We start from the raw sequence: 16,008 nt of genomic DNA, 5'->3' as shown, positions 1-16,008 counted from the left end.
ATTGAAGTTTCCAAGAGAAACATCATCATGGGATTATATGCAAGAGTCATGTTTTTGCCCTCACACTACATGCAAACCTTCAAGGAGGCATTCATGACCGGATTTTTTGAAGTTGACTCCTCCATATCTAATCCCATGACCAAGGAGTTGCCTGCTCATGGCATATTGCATATCAAACCACTCTCAGCAATAACCCATTCAGAGAGCTGGTAACAAAGATTAAGATCAAAGCACGGGTAGATAAATTCAAGCGACTCACAAGGATGCTAGAAAAAAGAATGATAGACTACTAAAGACTACAGTCATTGGCCCCCAACCACAAATGCAGCTACATGAGGATGTGCAATGAATAGGAAGGGGGGAATATTTGGTGGATACTGTGGACTATCACCTAAAAAGCTGGCTACACGCCACACTTCATTGTATTCAATCCTTTTTATCAAAGAAGCCTTGTAATTGTGCTAGTAATAATTCTTGAAGTTTAATCTAGCCTATTATTGTCTATTGCCCGCTTAGAACCTACGAGCCTTGTAAAGCGCCAATGGCCGTGGGAAAGGGTCCCAAGTTTTGAGTCAAAACCCTTAGTTTGAAAGGGAACATCATCATTATCTAAGAGGATTTTTGGACGTCAACTGTCAGCTCCAAGTTTGCTACAATTTGTAATCAATCTTTCTCTTTGACTGGTAATCAGAATTTGATTTCGTTTAAAGCATTGTGTTCCTTCTCTCTTGCTCTTTAATCTAAGTGTAACCATTCTCAATTTTGTTGTGGTTTTCGACAACCTGTTTGTGAGCTAAATGCATGGATTTGAGTGCTAAAATGGTTATATTTTGATGTTTTGACCTTGGAAGAGTGTTTCTATACTATAGAGCTACCTTTTGGAATAGTTCTCTTACAGTTTTTTGTTCATTTTTTGGGATGGATTGGGATTTTGGTACCTTCCCAGATGACCACACGACTTGGTAGGATTGTGCCTTTAGGTGTTGTAATACTCCTCCTTAAGGTGTTGTAATACTCCTCCTTAAGTTTTGTTGCTATTTGACATTGATTGGATGCCGAAAAGGTGTGATGACCTAGAGCGATGAGGTTGGACTTAGACTGATTTTCGGACTAGAGAGTGATAGATTTTCTAAAAGTAGTTAATCATGAAGTTTCGTAGGTTCACTTCTTGAGACTGACAATCTCAAAGAGTCTACGTGCCCCATCTCGAGTCGCTTCCTTGAGTATTGACATATGTTAGTGCTTGATAGCTATGATGTAGACGTCCATTGTCGCGACGACCCGCTAACACCCCAACAAGCCAAGAAGCACCTCCTTAGGTTCCACCAATGCCTAGGTATGCAGTAGGAAATTTGCCAAGATCAGGAGGGTAGAACGGCCACATCCAATTTTAGGGCAGCAATCACCTCTGCCAGCAACACGACTAGTGGGCGTCAGATATACACCCACTATAGAGAAATTAGAGGAACAAGCCTTAGTGCATGTGCCTGTGTATCACAAAGAGCCAAGTGAATATGGGGCTAGTTCAACATATTATCCACCCGAAGAGCCAAAAGCACTTGAACCTTGGAGCATGATTCGGAATGTTGGACCACCAACAACAGCTCATGCTACATGAGAAGGTAGATACAAATTTGATGAATGCACACTGTTGTTCATAGCCAATGGGGGGTTAACAGGACCAAGACTGCCTATCAACAGAGAGCAGCACCAAGAGTGCCTTGCCAACTCTTAGGACCGTTTTACAATTTTAGTGGTGACCACCTTATGAAGGACTATCCTCACACAAAGATCATGAGAGTGAATGTGTATTGTCCAGATTGTGGCATTATGCATTTGATTAGTGATTGTTCAAAAGACCCAACTAAGATAGTGAAAACAACATTAAACATAGTGGGCGTGACCCCATCGAGTAGCTGTTCAAAAAATGTAACGGTGATACCCATACAGGTCATCACAGGAGAGAAAGCTCAAAAAGCAAGGGAAGAATCGATAATTGAGGAACCTAAAATAGATGCGCCTGGTTAAAACAACAATGAAACACCTGGAAATCCAGGAAGACACGTATGAAAGATAGAAAGGAACATGACAGGCAGCCCTAGAGAAGGAGTTAAAACAAACCAAGGATAGATTAGAGAGATTAGAGAGTCAAACTAACCTTGAGTTGGAACTCCCTGAGACCAGAGAGCCTAATGAGACAAAGATACCAAAGAGTTCAAGTTCTCAATGATCACTACTAGTTGAAAAAGTGAAAGAACCTCTAGATGCACTTATGAAAGCGTACGAAGCACAACTGTAGACTAAACAAAGCCAAGAACAAAAGTGGATGATGTACTGTTATGCTGAGTTAGAAAAGCAAAGGTTGGAGATGTGTCAAAAAATGATCCAAACTGCCCAAGCTTTTCTAGAGCTACCTGCAAGTAAGCCAAAGAGTTGGATCGAAGTTCCAGCTCCGACACCAATAATCTCGTCTAAACATGAAACTAAAGGGACCATTGGGAAATCCACAGCTGAATAGAAAAGCCCAGAGTAGTGATGAATACCACATGTCAGGCATATGAGGATCTCCACTCTCGGATATTAGAAGCTTATAGAGAGGATGATGGCTTAGACGAGCTTTGGAGATACATACGAGAAGCAAACAATGAGAAAGAGTTGAGTTAGAGAGTCAACCAACCCAATAAGGGAAGGGATTTTTTTCTTCCACCTATTGAAGAGTTTGAGGCAGAATATCAAGTTGATCATATTGGGAAGATAAGGGGTCAGTACGCTCTTTAGAGAGTCATCTTCAATCATTGAAAACCTTACCCTCATACATGGGAGAGTATGAACCCAAATCATATGTGAAGGCAATGCCATCACAAATGCTCTCAACAAAAAAGGCTATGGACTCTAAGGGGTTGATATATATATTGTCTATGCTTGTACTGTTACACTAGCAGAGATCCTCCGGATAAGACCAAATATGTGGGGGACTCTTGGAAAATGCTTGGAGAAATTTGGGGTAAAAGATCCAACGTCACAAATTCAAGAAGGGATCCAAGAGCTGGAAAAACCTCAATTGAACACAAGATCTATACCATTAAACAAGGTTAGTGAGTATTGCAAGGGTGAAGATGGGAATACTATGCTTCCAGTAGAATTCCAAGGTGTAACAACCATGGCAATTCTTGATAGTGGACTTGGTGTTGCTATCACCACCAAGGAAATTTGAAAAACATGGGGAAAACCTACCTTAAGGGCTACCAGAATGAGACTGCAGCTAGCGGATGGGTACACAGAAAAACCCCTGGGACTTATAGAGAAAATGATTGTTACTTCTTGCGGCATTGAATATGAGCATACCTTTTTCATAGTTGACTTTGACACGAGGAAAAATTACAACATCATACTTGGACGGCCGTTTATGAGACAACTTAAAATGGTTCAAGACTAGGGATATGATCATATATACCTCAGGCACATGGAAACCACGACGTGCATAAACCTTAAAGACCATAGCTACAAAGACGTGAACCGAACCCCAGTGGAGGAGTTTCATTCCACTACAATAGCACGATTATAACTTCCAGCTTGGTTAGGTGAACCCAAAGAGCTATGGATGTGTGGTGCATCACAATGTGGGAGTTTGAAACGAGAAGAGTGTATCCTAGAAAGGGTGCTTGAAGATAAGGAATATGTTCCTGAACCTTTTCTTAAAGAAGCTCTTGACCCATTAGAATGGACTCATATCCTAGCAAGCCTAGATGTGTGTGCTATTTCAGATGGCCCCACAACAAAATTTTGTGACAAAGACGATTACGATGTGGTTCCATACTATATGGCTAGTATAGTAACTACGAGTGATGAGACGCTAGCCCTAGAGGGACCCGAAGATGATCTACTGGCAAGTGCCAAATGAGAGGGAGAAAAGTTGAAGAAAGCACACATATCTGCTCTAGTCTTAAAAGCAACGGATTGGGAAAAGATCTTTCATGTTCATATTGATGCTTCGGCATTTGCTACTGGATGCATCTTGGCCCAACCAAGAGAATGAAATCTGGATTTCATAGTCTGCTATGCCAACAGGCAGTTTAATAGTGTTGAAGAGAACTACACAACCACGGAGAGAGAGGAGATGGGGATGATATATGCTGCTAAGAAATTTAGGCATTATCTCCTTGCAAACAAATTTGTGTTTTTCATCGATCATCAGGCCCTCTTATATCTCGTAAACAAACCATGCAATACAGGAAGAATTGTACGATGGTTTATCATATTGCTAGAGTTTGATTTTACTACTGTGGTTTTAAAAAAAAGACGTGTCTATGAGCAGATCACGTTTCCAAACTACCAAACAAACACATCTTGAACTCAAGACTTGCTATTCAAGAGGGAACTTGTATAACCAATCTATCACACTTGGATAGAAAGGTTATCCCAATTTACTCTTCTTATTGACACACGCCGCAGAGATAACCAAGATAAAGTAAAGTCCATAGAGAGAGAGAACTAGAGAAATTCATAGAGATATAGAGAATTGTAAAAGACAAAGAGAAGATCTATACAATGAGCCTTGATCTTTATACGATTCCTAATATCATTTCTTTGCTATATAGTACAATAGCTAAGTGGAAGGCAGCTATGTGCGTGCAGAAAAGAGAGAGATTAGAAAGAGATCAAGAGGTGTTTTTGTTTGTGAACGCATCTCCTCATGTGTGTGTGCATATATATGAAGCGATGTGGTGCACTTCATAAAGCACGAAAAGTGCTTGAGGACCTTCCTGTTCGAGATGTCGTCTCTTGGAATGCACTCCTTGAGGGATATGTCCACCTTGGGCAAGGCCAAGGGTTGTTTTTGGTGGATGCGAAGCGAACGCCGAGAGCCAGGGAGAGAAAACTTAAAACAAGGACACACACACACACACACACACACAGAGAGAGAGAGAGAGAGAGAGAGAGAGAGAGAGAGAGAGAGAGATTTCGGCCCCCTCAGGACACGTGTCATTATCCTTGCTCAGGTAAGTGTGCCCTGCAAAACAACGTGCGAACGAGAGAAACTTTTGGCCGGTGAGAGGCTCAGGCCATGAGCGCGAACGAGAGAGAGAGAGAGAGAGAGAGAGAGAGAGAGAGAGAGAGAGAGAGAGAGAGAGAGAGAGAGAGAGAGAGAGCAAATGATGAACCTTAGGATGCGAACGCAAAGAGAGAGAATGAGAGAGAGTCAATGGCGGCTGTCCACGCTTATGCCAGTTGTGTACGAACGTCGACACAAGAAAACACACACACACACACACACACACACACACACACACACACACACACACACACACACACAGAGAGAGAGAGAGAGAGAGAGAGAGAGAGAGAGAGAGAGAGAGAGAGAGAGAGAGAGAGAGAGAGAGAGAGATGTACGGGCAAAGACAATGGCGTGGCCTCAGGCCCAGTTAGTGTTCGGGAAAATATATCTCAGCTTACTATCGTGCCGTTTTCAATTCCAAAAATGCATGTTGAGGGCAAGGGAAAAAGGAGAAATTCCACCGCAAAATAGAAAATAACCTAATTTTTTAAAAATTCCTCTTCACAAATTTAAGAAAGGGAATTTCGTATGGTTGGGAAAATGGTTTTTCTCGAACACTAGGCCCGGGCAAGGGGAAAAGGAGAAATTCCACCCCAAAATAGAGAAAAATAGTGTAAAAATTTGAGAAGAAAGGGATATGTGTATGTTTGGAAAAATGGCTTTTCTCAAAAATTGGGCCCGAGCAAGGGAAAAAGGAGAAATTCCACCCCAAAATAGAGAAAAATAGTGTAAAAATTAGAGAAAATAGCCTAATTTTTGAAAAATTTCTCTTCGCAAATTCAACAAAAGGGAATTTTGTATGTTTGAAAAAATGGTTTTTCTCGAACACTAGGCCCGGACTGCTGGGGTCAACCGTCGTAGTGCCGTAGCAAGTTGTGGGGTGCCAGCTATGGCATGGTGAACCAGGGTAGGCTAGCAACTCAACGGCAACAAGCCAAGGTGCACGAACCAGAGAGAGAGAGAGAGAGAGAGAGAGAGAGAGAGAGAGAGAGAGAGAGAGAGAGAGAGAGAGAGAGAGAGAGAGAGAGAGAGCATTGCTCTTCAAGCCGGTCATTAGGCTGAGAAGAGCGAGGAACGGAGACAACGAGAGGAGCAACTATGTGGTATGAGATGTCTTCGATATGATCATCATCATCCTCATCATGAGAAGAGGGGAGCTTCATCACTAGGATGATGAGCAAGCTTAGCAAAACAATGGCGGTACTGACTCACAACATGTTAAGTTAGAGAGAGAGAGAGAGAGAGAGAGAGAGAGAGAGAGAGAGAGAGAGAGAGAGAGAGAGATTCTCTTCAAGTTCAGGGTGAGGAGAGTAGGTGACAAGGGCAGCTGGACTACATGAGTAGTTGGACGTCAGGAGACGTCATCGACGTGATGATCATCATCCATATAAGAGAAGGAGAGCTCTGGCAGTAAGACAATGAGTAACTTGAGTAGCACATACGATGGCAACGCGGACACTCAACATGGGGTGAGAGAGAGAGAGAGAGAGAGAGAGAGAGAGAGAGATGATATTTAGGTTTGGGATGAAGAGAGCACGGGACGGAGGTGATAGTGGAGCAGTTGCTAGGATGGAAAAAGACATTATCGTGTTATCCTCATTAGTGGAGCATAGCTTGGCCAACAAGACAATGAGCAGGCACCAACTCCCAACACACACGAAGAATACAATACGCACGCATACGTGTGTGCGTGCGTGAGAGAGAGAGAGAGAGAGAGAGGGAGGGGAGAGCTTCACTTTTCTTGATCTTCTTTTATGAAATTTGTCAATAGTAAGAGGTTTGAGGGTAAGAGGGGCCATGCCTCAGTTTTACTAGTGGGTATAATTAGGACTAGAAAACCAAACCTTTTCACAAAGTTTTGGGCTTAGATCCCTTTGTGGATTCATCACATTTCCCTATAGGACCTAACATTGTCATGGTGGCACAAGGCTTAACTACTTTGGTTTCCTGTAACCAAGCAATCGTAGATCTAGAAACCTATGGCCGACGACGAGATTGGCTAGAACTTGGGCTCATAAATTAACTTTTAATCGATTTAAAAGGACCAATGATATCTAGAGCGAGCTCTTTCTTGGTCTCCAGGTCAAGAGAGCCGAAGCTTTCCATCTCTCTTTCTCTCTCTCTCTCTCTCTCTCTCCCTCTCCCTCTCCTGCGTTTTCTTCTCTGCCATTTCAGGTATCGCCTTCCCTCGCGTTGTTGTTTGTTTCCGTGCAGGATTTCCGTTCGTGGTCCACATCTGATTGAAAACTTAGCATTTCGTCCTCATTTGATTAGCATTTTAATTGTCTTGACTTCATGGCGACACCTTCCTCTGTGCTTGATTCGCACCTTGTCGGTCCTCATTTTTATGGAGATTGCGCTTTTATGGGCGATCTGCTTAATATGTTGGATATGGGTGCGCGTTTGAGCCGCATTTTGTAGCTTGAACGTATTTCTGCTGCATTTCATCATTGCACGAATAATGTATCGTGCTAGATCTGTAAGTGCAAGTGTGTTCAATGTCCTCTAAGCAGCATGCCAGAGTTTACTACTTCTATTTAATGGTTAAATCGCCAAGATCTTTGACACAGAAAGAGATCTCACACTTTCAGGTAGTCTCGAGGGCTTCCTGTCAGCTCTTGAAACTTCAATGCATGTTCTCTTTTTTGATAACGTTGTCAAAGCTGCCTTTCATGTTTTACCGGTTCCAGTATGCATAGTCTTCTTCGTTTAGGTCTGTTTCTTCCTCAACTAGACTGGATCTTTGTGAAGCTCTGCATTGTTGTGCTAGTTCAATGTGACGCTAAAGAAAAACTGCGTGTTGTTCATTTCCCTTGTACTAACTGCGTGTTGTGAATGCAGTCTTGCTGTAGCCATGGTGAAGATCTGCTGTATTGGGGCTGGCTATGTTGGCGGCCCTACTATGGCCATGATTGCCTTTAAGTGCCCCAAGATTGAGGTAGTTGTGGTGGATATTGCAGTGGCCCGAATCAATGCTTGGAACAGTGATAGGCTCCCGATCTTTGAGCCAGGCCTGGATGAAGTTGTCAAGGCCTGCAGGGGTAGAAATCTTTTTTTTAGTGCTGATGTAGAGAAGCATGTTGCTGAGGCAGATATTGTGTTTGTTTCTGTGAACACCCCTACCAAGACAAGGGGTCTGGGAGCCGGTAAGGCAGCCGATCTGACCTACTGGGAGAGTGCTGCTCGTATGATTGCTGATGTGTCCAAGTCAGACAAGATTGTGGTTGAAAAATCCACTGTCCCAGTCAAGACTGCAGAAGCTATTGAGAAGATTCTTACACACAACAATAAAGGGATCAACTTTCAGATTTTGTCGAATCCAGAGTTCCTTGCAGAGGGTACGGCTATGGAAGATCTTGCCAAGCCAGATCGGGTCCTCATAGGTGGGCGAGAGACTCCAGAGGGCCGGAAAGCTGTTGAGACACTCAAGGCTGTGTATGCTCATTGGGTTCCTGAAGATCAAATCATCACAATGAATTTATGGTCTGCTGAGCTCTCAAAGTTGGCAGCTAATGCTATTCTGGCACAAAGAATTTCGTCTGTCAATGCCATGTCTGCCCTTTGTGAAGCAACTGGGGCTGATGTTGCTGAAGTTGCATATGCTGTTGGCAAAGATTCCAGAATTGGCCCCAAGTTTTTGAATGCCAGTGTTGGTTTTGGTGGATCCTGCTTCCAGAAAGACATTCTGAACTTGGTTTACATTTGTGAATGCAACGGCCTGACTGAGGTTGCGAATTATTGGAAGCAGGTTGTGCAGATCAATGACTACCAGAAGTCTCGATTTGTGAAGCGTGTTGTATCCTCTATGTTCAATACGGTATCTGGGAAAAAAATTGCAATTCTTGGATTTGCTTTCAAGAAGGATACAGGTGACACAAGGGAAACAGCAGCTATTGATGTCTGTCATGGTCTACTTGGTGACAAGGCGCAACTTAGTGTGTATGACCCACAGGTGACCGCTGATCAAATTATGCGTGATCTAGCTATGAATAAGTTTGATTGGGATCACCCTCAGCATCTGCAGCCGATGAGTCCTACCACCACAAAGCAGGTAGATGTTGTATGGGACGCATATGAGGCTACTAAGAATGCACATGGTGTATGCATCTTAACTGAATGGGATGAATTTAAGAAGCTGGATTACAAGAGAATTTATGATGGAATGCAGAAGCCTGCTTTCATATTTGACGGGCGCAATGTGATCAATGTTGAGGAGTTGCGCAAAATTGGCTTTATTGTCTACTCAGTTGGAAAGCCTCTTGATCCTTGGGTTAAGGACCTTCCTGCAGCTCCTCCATCTTGAAGGTGTTAATCATGCTTGCTCCATTAGAGGCAATCAAGCATTTGTTTCTATGCTAATATAAGAGAGATGACCTCACAAATACAATGTAGACTGGAGGTGATGAATAGCTATCTTACAGTAATCTGCTGCATTCTTTACTTGTATGCAATTTTTTCACATTTTTGAGTTGAGCATTTATGACCAATAGTTGTCGCAGCTTTTGTGTTAACCGTGCTGGGTTTGCCTTTGAGTCGGTGGCAATGCTGAGATTTTCGATTTTTGTGTATGCAAAGATTAAGCATAGTGCCTTTAAGTCTGTTAAACCCTGGTTAACGCCTGTCAATGTTGAGATTTCTCTTTTCTTTGAGGAGTTTTCAAAAGAGTAGGCATTGTAGTTTTAGAATGTTGTGGAGTGTTGTAGGGTACTTACAGTCCTTCATTTGGAGGCATGATTCTCTAGCCATCTGAGAGTTGTGCTTTGTTGCGTCTTCGAGCCAAATTGTGGGCCTTTTCTGCCGTAAACGTAAGTATGTCTAGTCATTAACGTGAAGCTGGGTATGGTGCATGACTAATATATCTGAGGGTAGATTATGGTGGACTGACATGAGGTTGATTTGGAACCTTGGCAAACTTTGAGCAAGCAAAAGTTGGTAGCTGCCTCGGCCATAAGAACTTTTGCATCGTCTGTGGGTTGCTGTTGATGTGATTGTCTGTTCTTTACTATGTGAATTATATCTAGTGACACCACACCACCTTGAGCTTTCTGTGCGAGGGTGATTACACGATGAAAGTGTGCTTTGGTCTTGTCACTATACATTTGCTCTTCCTCAAGAATGCAGAGCAGCACTGCTTCTGACGAAGCTTCAGGAAAAGCCAAAAAGCTGCCACGGCTGGCAGCCTCAAAGACCACTTGCATCATGAGATTTGGCTAGAGCTACGCATTGACCGCTAATCATTTTTCTCTTACTATGCATCTTGCTGTCACAGACAGCAACTCTATACCGAGATAAAATGCAGAGGCTGCGTCCAGAGACGCTTGAAAGGGAGCAATCTTTGCAAAAGAAAGTTGTGCAGTGAAAGTGAGCGCGCGCGTGTGTGTTGGTGGCGCTTGGTCTATCAGAAAGACTTTAGCTGACTGCAAATTTCACATCTAATATGCTAGTTTTTAAAGCTCCTTTGCTCATTGGGTGGTCGAAGCAGTTATCTTAGGCCCCTGTCACACTGGGCCGCCTGCCGAGCTCGGATTTGTAGGGTGGGCGCCCAGTTCGTGTCACAATTGGCCATAGGATAAAAGATGGCCTTCAAATGCAACCAATGCCCGCAGCCCAGATGGTGATCTCCCAACTTCTCATGTTGACGTCCAGGGTCAAGTCTTGTCGCATGCACTCCTGTGCTACTTTTTGAGAGTTGGCCGAGCTCGTGAGGCCGGCCATCTGACAAAACGTTTAGCCCCAAATTAGCTTTTCGCAAACAATTGAGGGGGCGCCACATCTGCTTGGCCAAGCTTTGGGTGCCCTAGTGTGACAAGGGCCTTACTTCCGGGGGACTTGGAGCAAATTGGTTCAATTCGGTGGTGAATGGGGAAGGGAACTTGCGACATTGCTAAGAGCCAGTTCTCATGAGGGTTTGATTTTCAAAATGTTGGCAATATGTTGCCAATTTTTTGGTTTCACATGGAGTGTTTCCACTAAATAGTTGGCAACAAGTTGCCAACAAGTTCCCAAACGGCTCCATGCCCAAGGGGTGGAGCAAGATGGCAACCACAAGTGAAGACAAAGAGACAAAAGTTGTCTCTTTTTTCCACTTCTCTCTATTCTCACTTACTTTTCCCATTCATTTTCCTTAAAAAAGAAATCTCTCCCACTCTCTCACGTTTTTAGATACCTTCCATGAGAACTCACAAAATCAAGTTGCCAACCAACCTCTCATGTGAACTAGCTCTAAACCTTTAGGATTCCCTAGTTACAGCATCTTAAGCAACAGAGCTCAAAATCTCGAAGCGCGACAGAGATGGACACTAGGGCTTCCTGCTTCGTGAGCCGCGGCAGGGTTTCTGGACGTTCTGAGGGTTAGCACAGGCAGTCGCGGAGAGTTGCAAGCTGTAGGCACACGCAGGCAGAGCTCTGCTCAGGCGCGGGCGTGGTGAAGGGTGAAGGTTTGGCTCACGAGCTGAAGCACACACTAAATAATTGCGATTCTCCCAAGCTAATAATCGTCATAGGCCTTCTAAAATAATCGCTTCTCTTGCTCCCAAGTTAAGAATCGTTATCCGCTACCTAAAATAATCGTTGTTCTTGCCTTTGATTGGAATTGACAAGTTAGTAAAGGTATTGTTGTTGGCTTAAGAGCTTGAAAGCTTTGTTGCTCCGTGGGGCTCGAGGTTAACCAAGTCACTTGAGGATGGAATCCGATATTTTTTAAAATGCTAGCGGCAAGTAAAATACCCGAGCTTGCTGTGCCGATGGATGAAGGTGATGGCTCAGCCGTGAGACCGTTGGAGGATGCGACAATGTCGAGCCCCAATTCGCCAAAAGCGGTATCGATCGAAAAGGACAAAACTGTCTCGATCGAAAAAGTTTCTTTGGAGGAAACAAGGGACAAAATGGCCTCTGCTCAAAGGTTCAAATTCGAGGTAAAAACTTTCAAAGACGGGGTCTCTCAGGGTCCCATCTGTACGAACGTGAATAAAGCGTCAAATGCATCTCTAGCACGGAGGCCAGGCATCTCGTTTGCTAGCATACTCAAGGGGCCTAACTATAAGGATTCAGAAAAAGGCGCAGCAAAAGGGGTGTCGAGTGAAGGGGATTTCAAAAAACTGCAGGATACAAGAGTTAGGACTTTAGCAAGAGCTCATGGAAGTCAATAAAATGATTGAGGCCGGTCCTAACAACAACAAAAGAACGTGCTCCCAAACAGACCACAGTGGGCGGGTTGAAGACGGGTTGGCAGATCGGGCCTATCCTAGTTTAAGAAAGTCCTTGCCACAGCAGGTGGAGGTTGTCGAGGCTATTATTGTAGCGATTCCACCAACGCTTATCATAAAAAGTTAGCCAGGCAAGCTCAGCTAACGCTGGTTTTTGGGTTCAATGGAAGAATCCCAAACAAGTTTGAGATGATTCAATGGCTTCAGGGCCCTCAAATTCTTGGCCATGGAGAAGCAGTTGAAGTACTTTTTACCTAGCTAAAAGGTTTTGTTCAGTGAGATTCAAAGAGGCCTCCGATGTGGAAAAGATCCTCGACAAAGGGCCCCTAGTATTTAATAGAACTACGGTCTATGTGATGCCTTGGGAGCCAATGTTCGACTCGGCTGAATCTCTACAAGGGTTCCATCCGGTTTGGGTGGAGTTTGTGGGACTTCCTAGCTGGTTGTGGGATAATCTCAGGATGCTCGCTAGTCAACTCGGCACTCCCTTATTTATACCTAGCAAGAGAGGATTTGGCAGAACCTCAAACAGGGTTTGTATAGGATGGGTTGTGTCTAAAACGCCACCTAAGAGCATGGTAATCAATGTCGGAGCTGGGCTTGTTACTATTCCGCTCAACTTTGGAATATACTTTGGAGCATGTTTTGAATGCAACAAGTTTGGACAGTTCGCCAAGGATTGCCCCTTGAAATCTAAGGGTACTATAGCTCCGTCAGCACAGGCCACCAGTGAAATGGAAACCCAGATGGAAGGGTTGAAGAAGCAAGGAGGGAGTAACGAAGGAGCAAATGCAGAGAAGGATAAAGAAGGTATGATTGATGTGAAAATGCAGGAAAAGACCGTGGAGGAATCAATTCCCATACAACGAATTTTTGAAGGTGCATGCAATAATAATAAGATCATTATTCCCGCGGCTATCCCGAAATTTATGACAGTGACAATGGGGATGGCTGTTCAAGTCCCTGTTCTGAAAAGAGCCAAAAGGGTGAAGGCAGTGGCAAGAGACTCCAGAGTACTTCAAGTCATGAGAACACTTGAGGTAAAAGGTTCTAGTCCGTCTTCCACCCCATTAAAAGGAGGGGGGTTTATAGTCCCACTGCACAATCCATTTGCAGCACTACAGGAAAAGAAATCCCTAGAATTCGAACCCCCGGATTCTCCTGAGACCAAGGAGAGGGGGGGGGGGGGGGGGGGGGGGAATGATTCGGATGCTGAAGAATTCGTTCCTCTTTCTCAATGAACCTCTTATTAATGATGGAGTCTCTCACTATCCTATCTTGGAACGTAAAGAAAACCTGTAAGAAGAGTATCCTATTCTGGGAGGACATACAAAAGGAGAAGGCAGTCAACTACTGGGCCATCCAGGAACACCACTTAGATGCCCATAGAAAGAGAAAGCAGGCGCTAGGAAAGAAACTAGTATTCTATGGAGAAGGAAGTAACGGTTTTAGTGGCTCCTCAGCATTGTGGACAGAGAATTGGAGCCGAAGCTGGTTCTAAACCACCCATCCGGCATAATCTTGGGGATTAGAATCAAATGGGAAGGGCATCCCTTCACCATTGTGAATGTGCACGGCCCTTGCAATGTAAAAGAGAGAGCTAAACTGTGGATGCATCTTAGAGATACTCCTATTGAAGGTGAATGGATGTTGGTTGGCGACTTCAATATGGTAGAAAAGAGCAGGGATAGAACATGATCCTCTAGTATGCTGGCTGGCTTGGAAAGGTCTAAATGGAAAAGTTTGTGTGAAAAATGGGCGATGATTGACTTATGGGAAATCGGCCCATGGAACAGCATGCCTGGGTTCACCTACACAAGCCTCCAGTATGCCCGCACTCCCTGCAGGCTGGACAGATGCTTTGCTCACACCAAGCTGACTGGATACCATCGTTGATGGAGATGAAGGTAGTCCCAACAAAAAGCCTTTCAGATCACATACCTCTGCACATACATTTTAAGAAGAATAAAGGGGAGGAGCAGACCCCAAGAGGTGGAAAAAAACTGTTAGTAACAGGGGCACACCTATTCAAAGACCCTCTTTTCAGGAATCTAACCAAGAAAGCACTAGGTAAGCTCAAAAAAGATGTCGACCTCAACAAACACAAGGCATGGGACCTCTTTGCTCGGAGCATTCAGAAAGCAATCAAAACCTCGGGCCCCCGAATCAAGAAAGTTAGGGAGGCACACCTGCAACATCTTACTGCGGAGGTACAATTGCTTACCTCCAGAAAAGCCAAGGGGCTTGCTACTGAGGATGAGCACAAACGATGGCTTGAGGCCAAATCTAACCTAGCTGATGAGCAGTTAGAAGATATAAAAAAGGCAAGGCTTCTCTCTAGGGAGACTGCCCTTCAACCTGAAGCCTCTAATCAAGTGCATTTCTTTAGGGCTTTAAAAATCAAGAGGAGCCGAGGCTACGTCCGCTCGCTCGATGATGAGAAAGGGACAACAGTTCATAACGAGGATGAGATGGATGGACTGATGCTGAGCTATCTTAGTCAAATCATTGGACGTCCAGAAACTCCGTCCCAAGAAGTGTAAGAAGCCAGAGGGTCCTTAGTTCAGAGTGTCAAGAAGCTCGGAAGCTAATTTCTTGGAAAGGTCATTTTCCGAGGATGAATGTTCACTAGCATTGCAAGCCCTTGGCAAGGAAAAGTCGCCTGGTTGGAATGGGATGACGGTGGAATTCTATAGAGAATTTTGGGACGATCTCAAGGTCCCAATCACAAGGTTGGAGATAAGTGTAAAGAGGGGGCTTATCAAACCCATCCCCAAACAGATCTGTTGTTCTCAACTGAAACACTGGCGCCCTATAACGATGATGTCGGTGGCCTACAAACTTATTGCTAAAGATGTAGCCCTCAGACTAGCCCCCGTACTAACCAAGATCATCTCTCCCCATCAGCATGGGTTCATCAAAGGAAGGTCCATTTACGATAACATCTTGGCAGCAATGGTGGGCATTGAGTACGCAACTGTCACAAAGCAAGAGTGTGTACTGCTACAGCTGGACCTGGATAAGGCTTATGACAGAATAACATGGACATATATAGAAGCCGTCATGGAAGCTTTGGGCTTTGGGCTTTGGGCCACGCTTATGTCGATTGGTAACTGTACTGGGAGCTGGGAGCCAGTCAGAGCTCCTATTCAACAATAGAATTGTGGGCTCTTTTGAGATCAAAAGGTCTATTAAGCAGGGATGTCCTCTGGCCCCCTGCTATTTGCCATAGGATCACATCCTTTAATCACAATGCTCGAAGCTAGTGCGAAACGAGGGGAGTTGCACGGCCTAGATTTGCCAGGAAACAGCCAACTCCTAGCAAAAATTTTTGCAGACAATTCTCTCCTCTTCTTGAAGGCATGCCCCCAGGTCATCAGGAAAGCTCTGGAGATTGTACAAATATTCTCAGTAGCTTCAGGGTCCCAGTAAAATATAGAGAAGTCAAGGCTGATCTCCCTATCGGAAAATGACTCATTTGACCCTTCTGACTGGTCGGGGAAGATTGTCACAAAAGGGAATATCTTCAGACATCTGGGAGCCCCCTTGGGGGTGGACGTAACTCACAAGCAAAGATTTCAGTGGGTGCTAGAAAAAATCAAAACAAAAATGAGTAGGTGGGAGTATGCTCTTCTTCCATTCCCAAGTCGGATAAAAGTGATAAATGCCTTTATGCTTCCTTATATTGCCTTTACTAGCCCGCTTCTCAAGATGGCTAAGTGTCACTAGAAAGAGTTCTTAAAACCA

The 16,008-nt window shown here is 44.2% G+C and overlaps 1 protein-coding gene across 2 annotated transcripts; it reads left to right on the top strand.

Annotated features, from left to right (window-relative positions):
• The first annotated feature begins 6,998 nt into the window (after nucleotides 1–6,998).
• LOC147435234 (UDP-glucose 6-dehydrogenase 4) lies at nucleotides 6,999–9,543 on the top strand. Of its 2 annotated transcripts, none has more exons than XM_086488322.1 (2): nucleotides 6,999–7,231; nucleotides 7,898–9,543. In XM_086488322.1, the coding sequence occupies exons 1-2, from the start codon at nucleotides 7,104–7,106 to the stop codon at nucleotides 9,357–9,359; spliced, it is 1,590 nt and encodes a 529-aa protein (XP_086344448.1). In that variant the 5' UTR covers nucleotides 6,999–7,103; the 3' UTR covers nucleotides 9,360–9,543. The 2 variants fall into 2 exon arrangements, with proteins under 2 accessions (XP_086344448.1, XP_086344449.1); XM_086488323.1 differs by lacking the exon at nucleotides 6,999–7,231 and adding an exon at nucleotides 7,378–7,647.
• Nucleotides 9,544–16,008: the final 6,465 nt, after the last annotated feature.

The sequence above is a fragment of the Adiantum capillus-veneris genome, chromosome 18 (genome assembly GCF_014529385.1).
Source record: "Adiantum capillus-veneris isolate H3 chromosome 18, ASM1452938v2, whole genome shotgun sequence".
Lineage (NCBI taxonomy): Eukaryota > Viridiplantae > Streptophyta > Polypodiopsida > Polypodiales > Pteridaceae > Adiantum > Adiantum capillus-veneris.
Note: the sequence above shows the minus strand (reverse complement) of the source record. Positions and strands in the feature narration are given on the sequence as shown.

What these genes read in the sequence shown, in the direction of transcription:
- LOC147435234 (XM_086488322.1), top strand. Translation starts at nt 7,104, where the DNA reads ATGATATCTAGAGCGAGCTCTTTCTTGGTCTCCAGGTCAAGAGAGCCG. An exon ending in TTTCTTCTCTGCCATTTCAG is followed by an intron (nt 7,232 to 7,897) that starts GTATCGCCTTCC and finishes TTGTGAATGCAG; the next exon opens with TCTTGCTGTAGCCATGGTGA.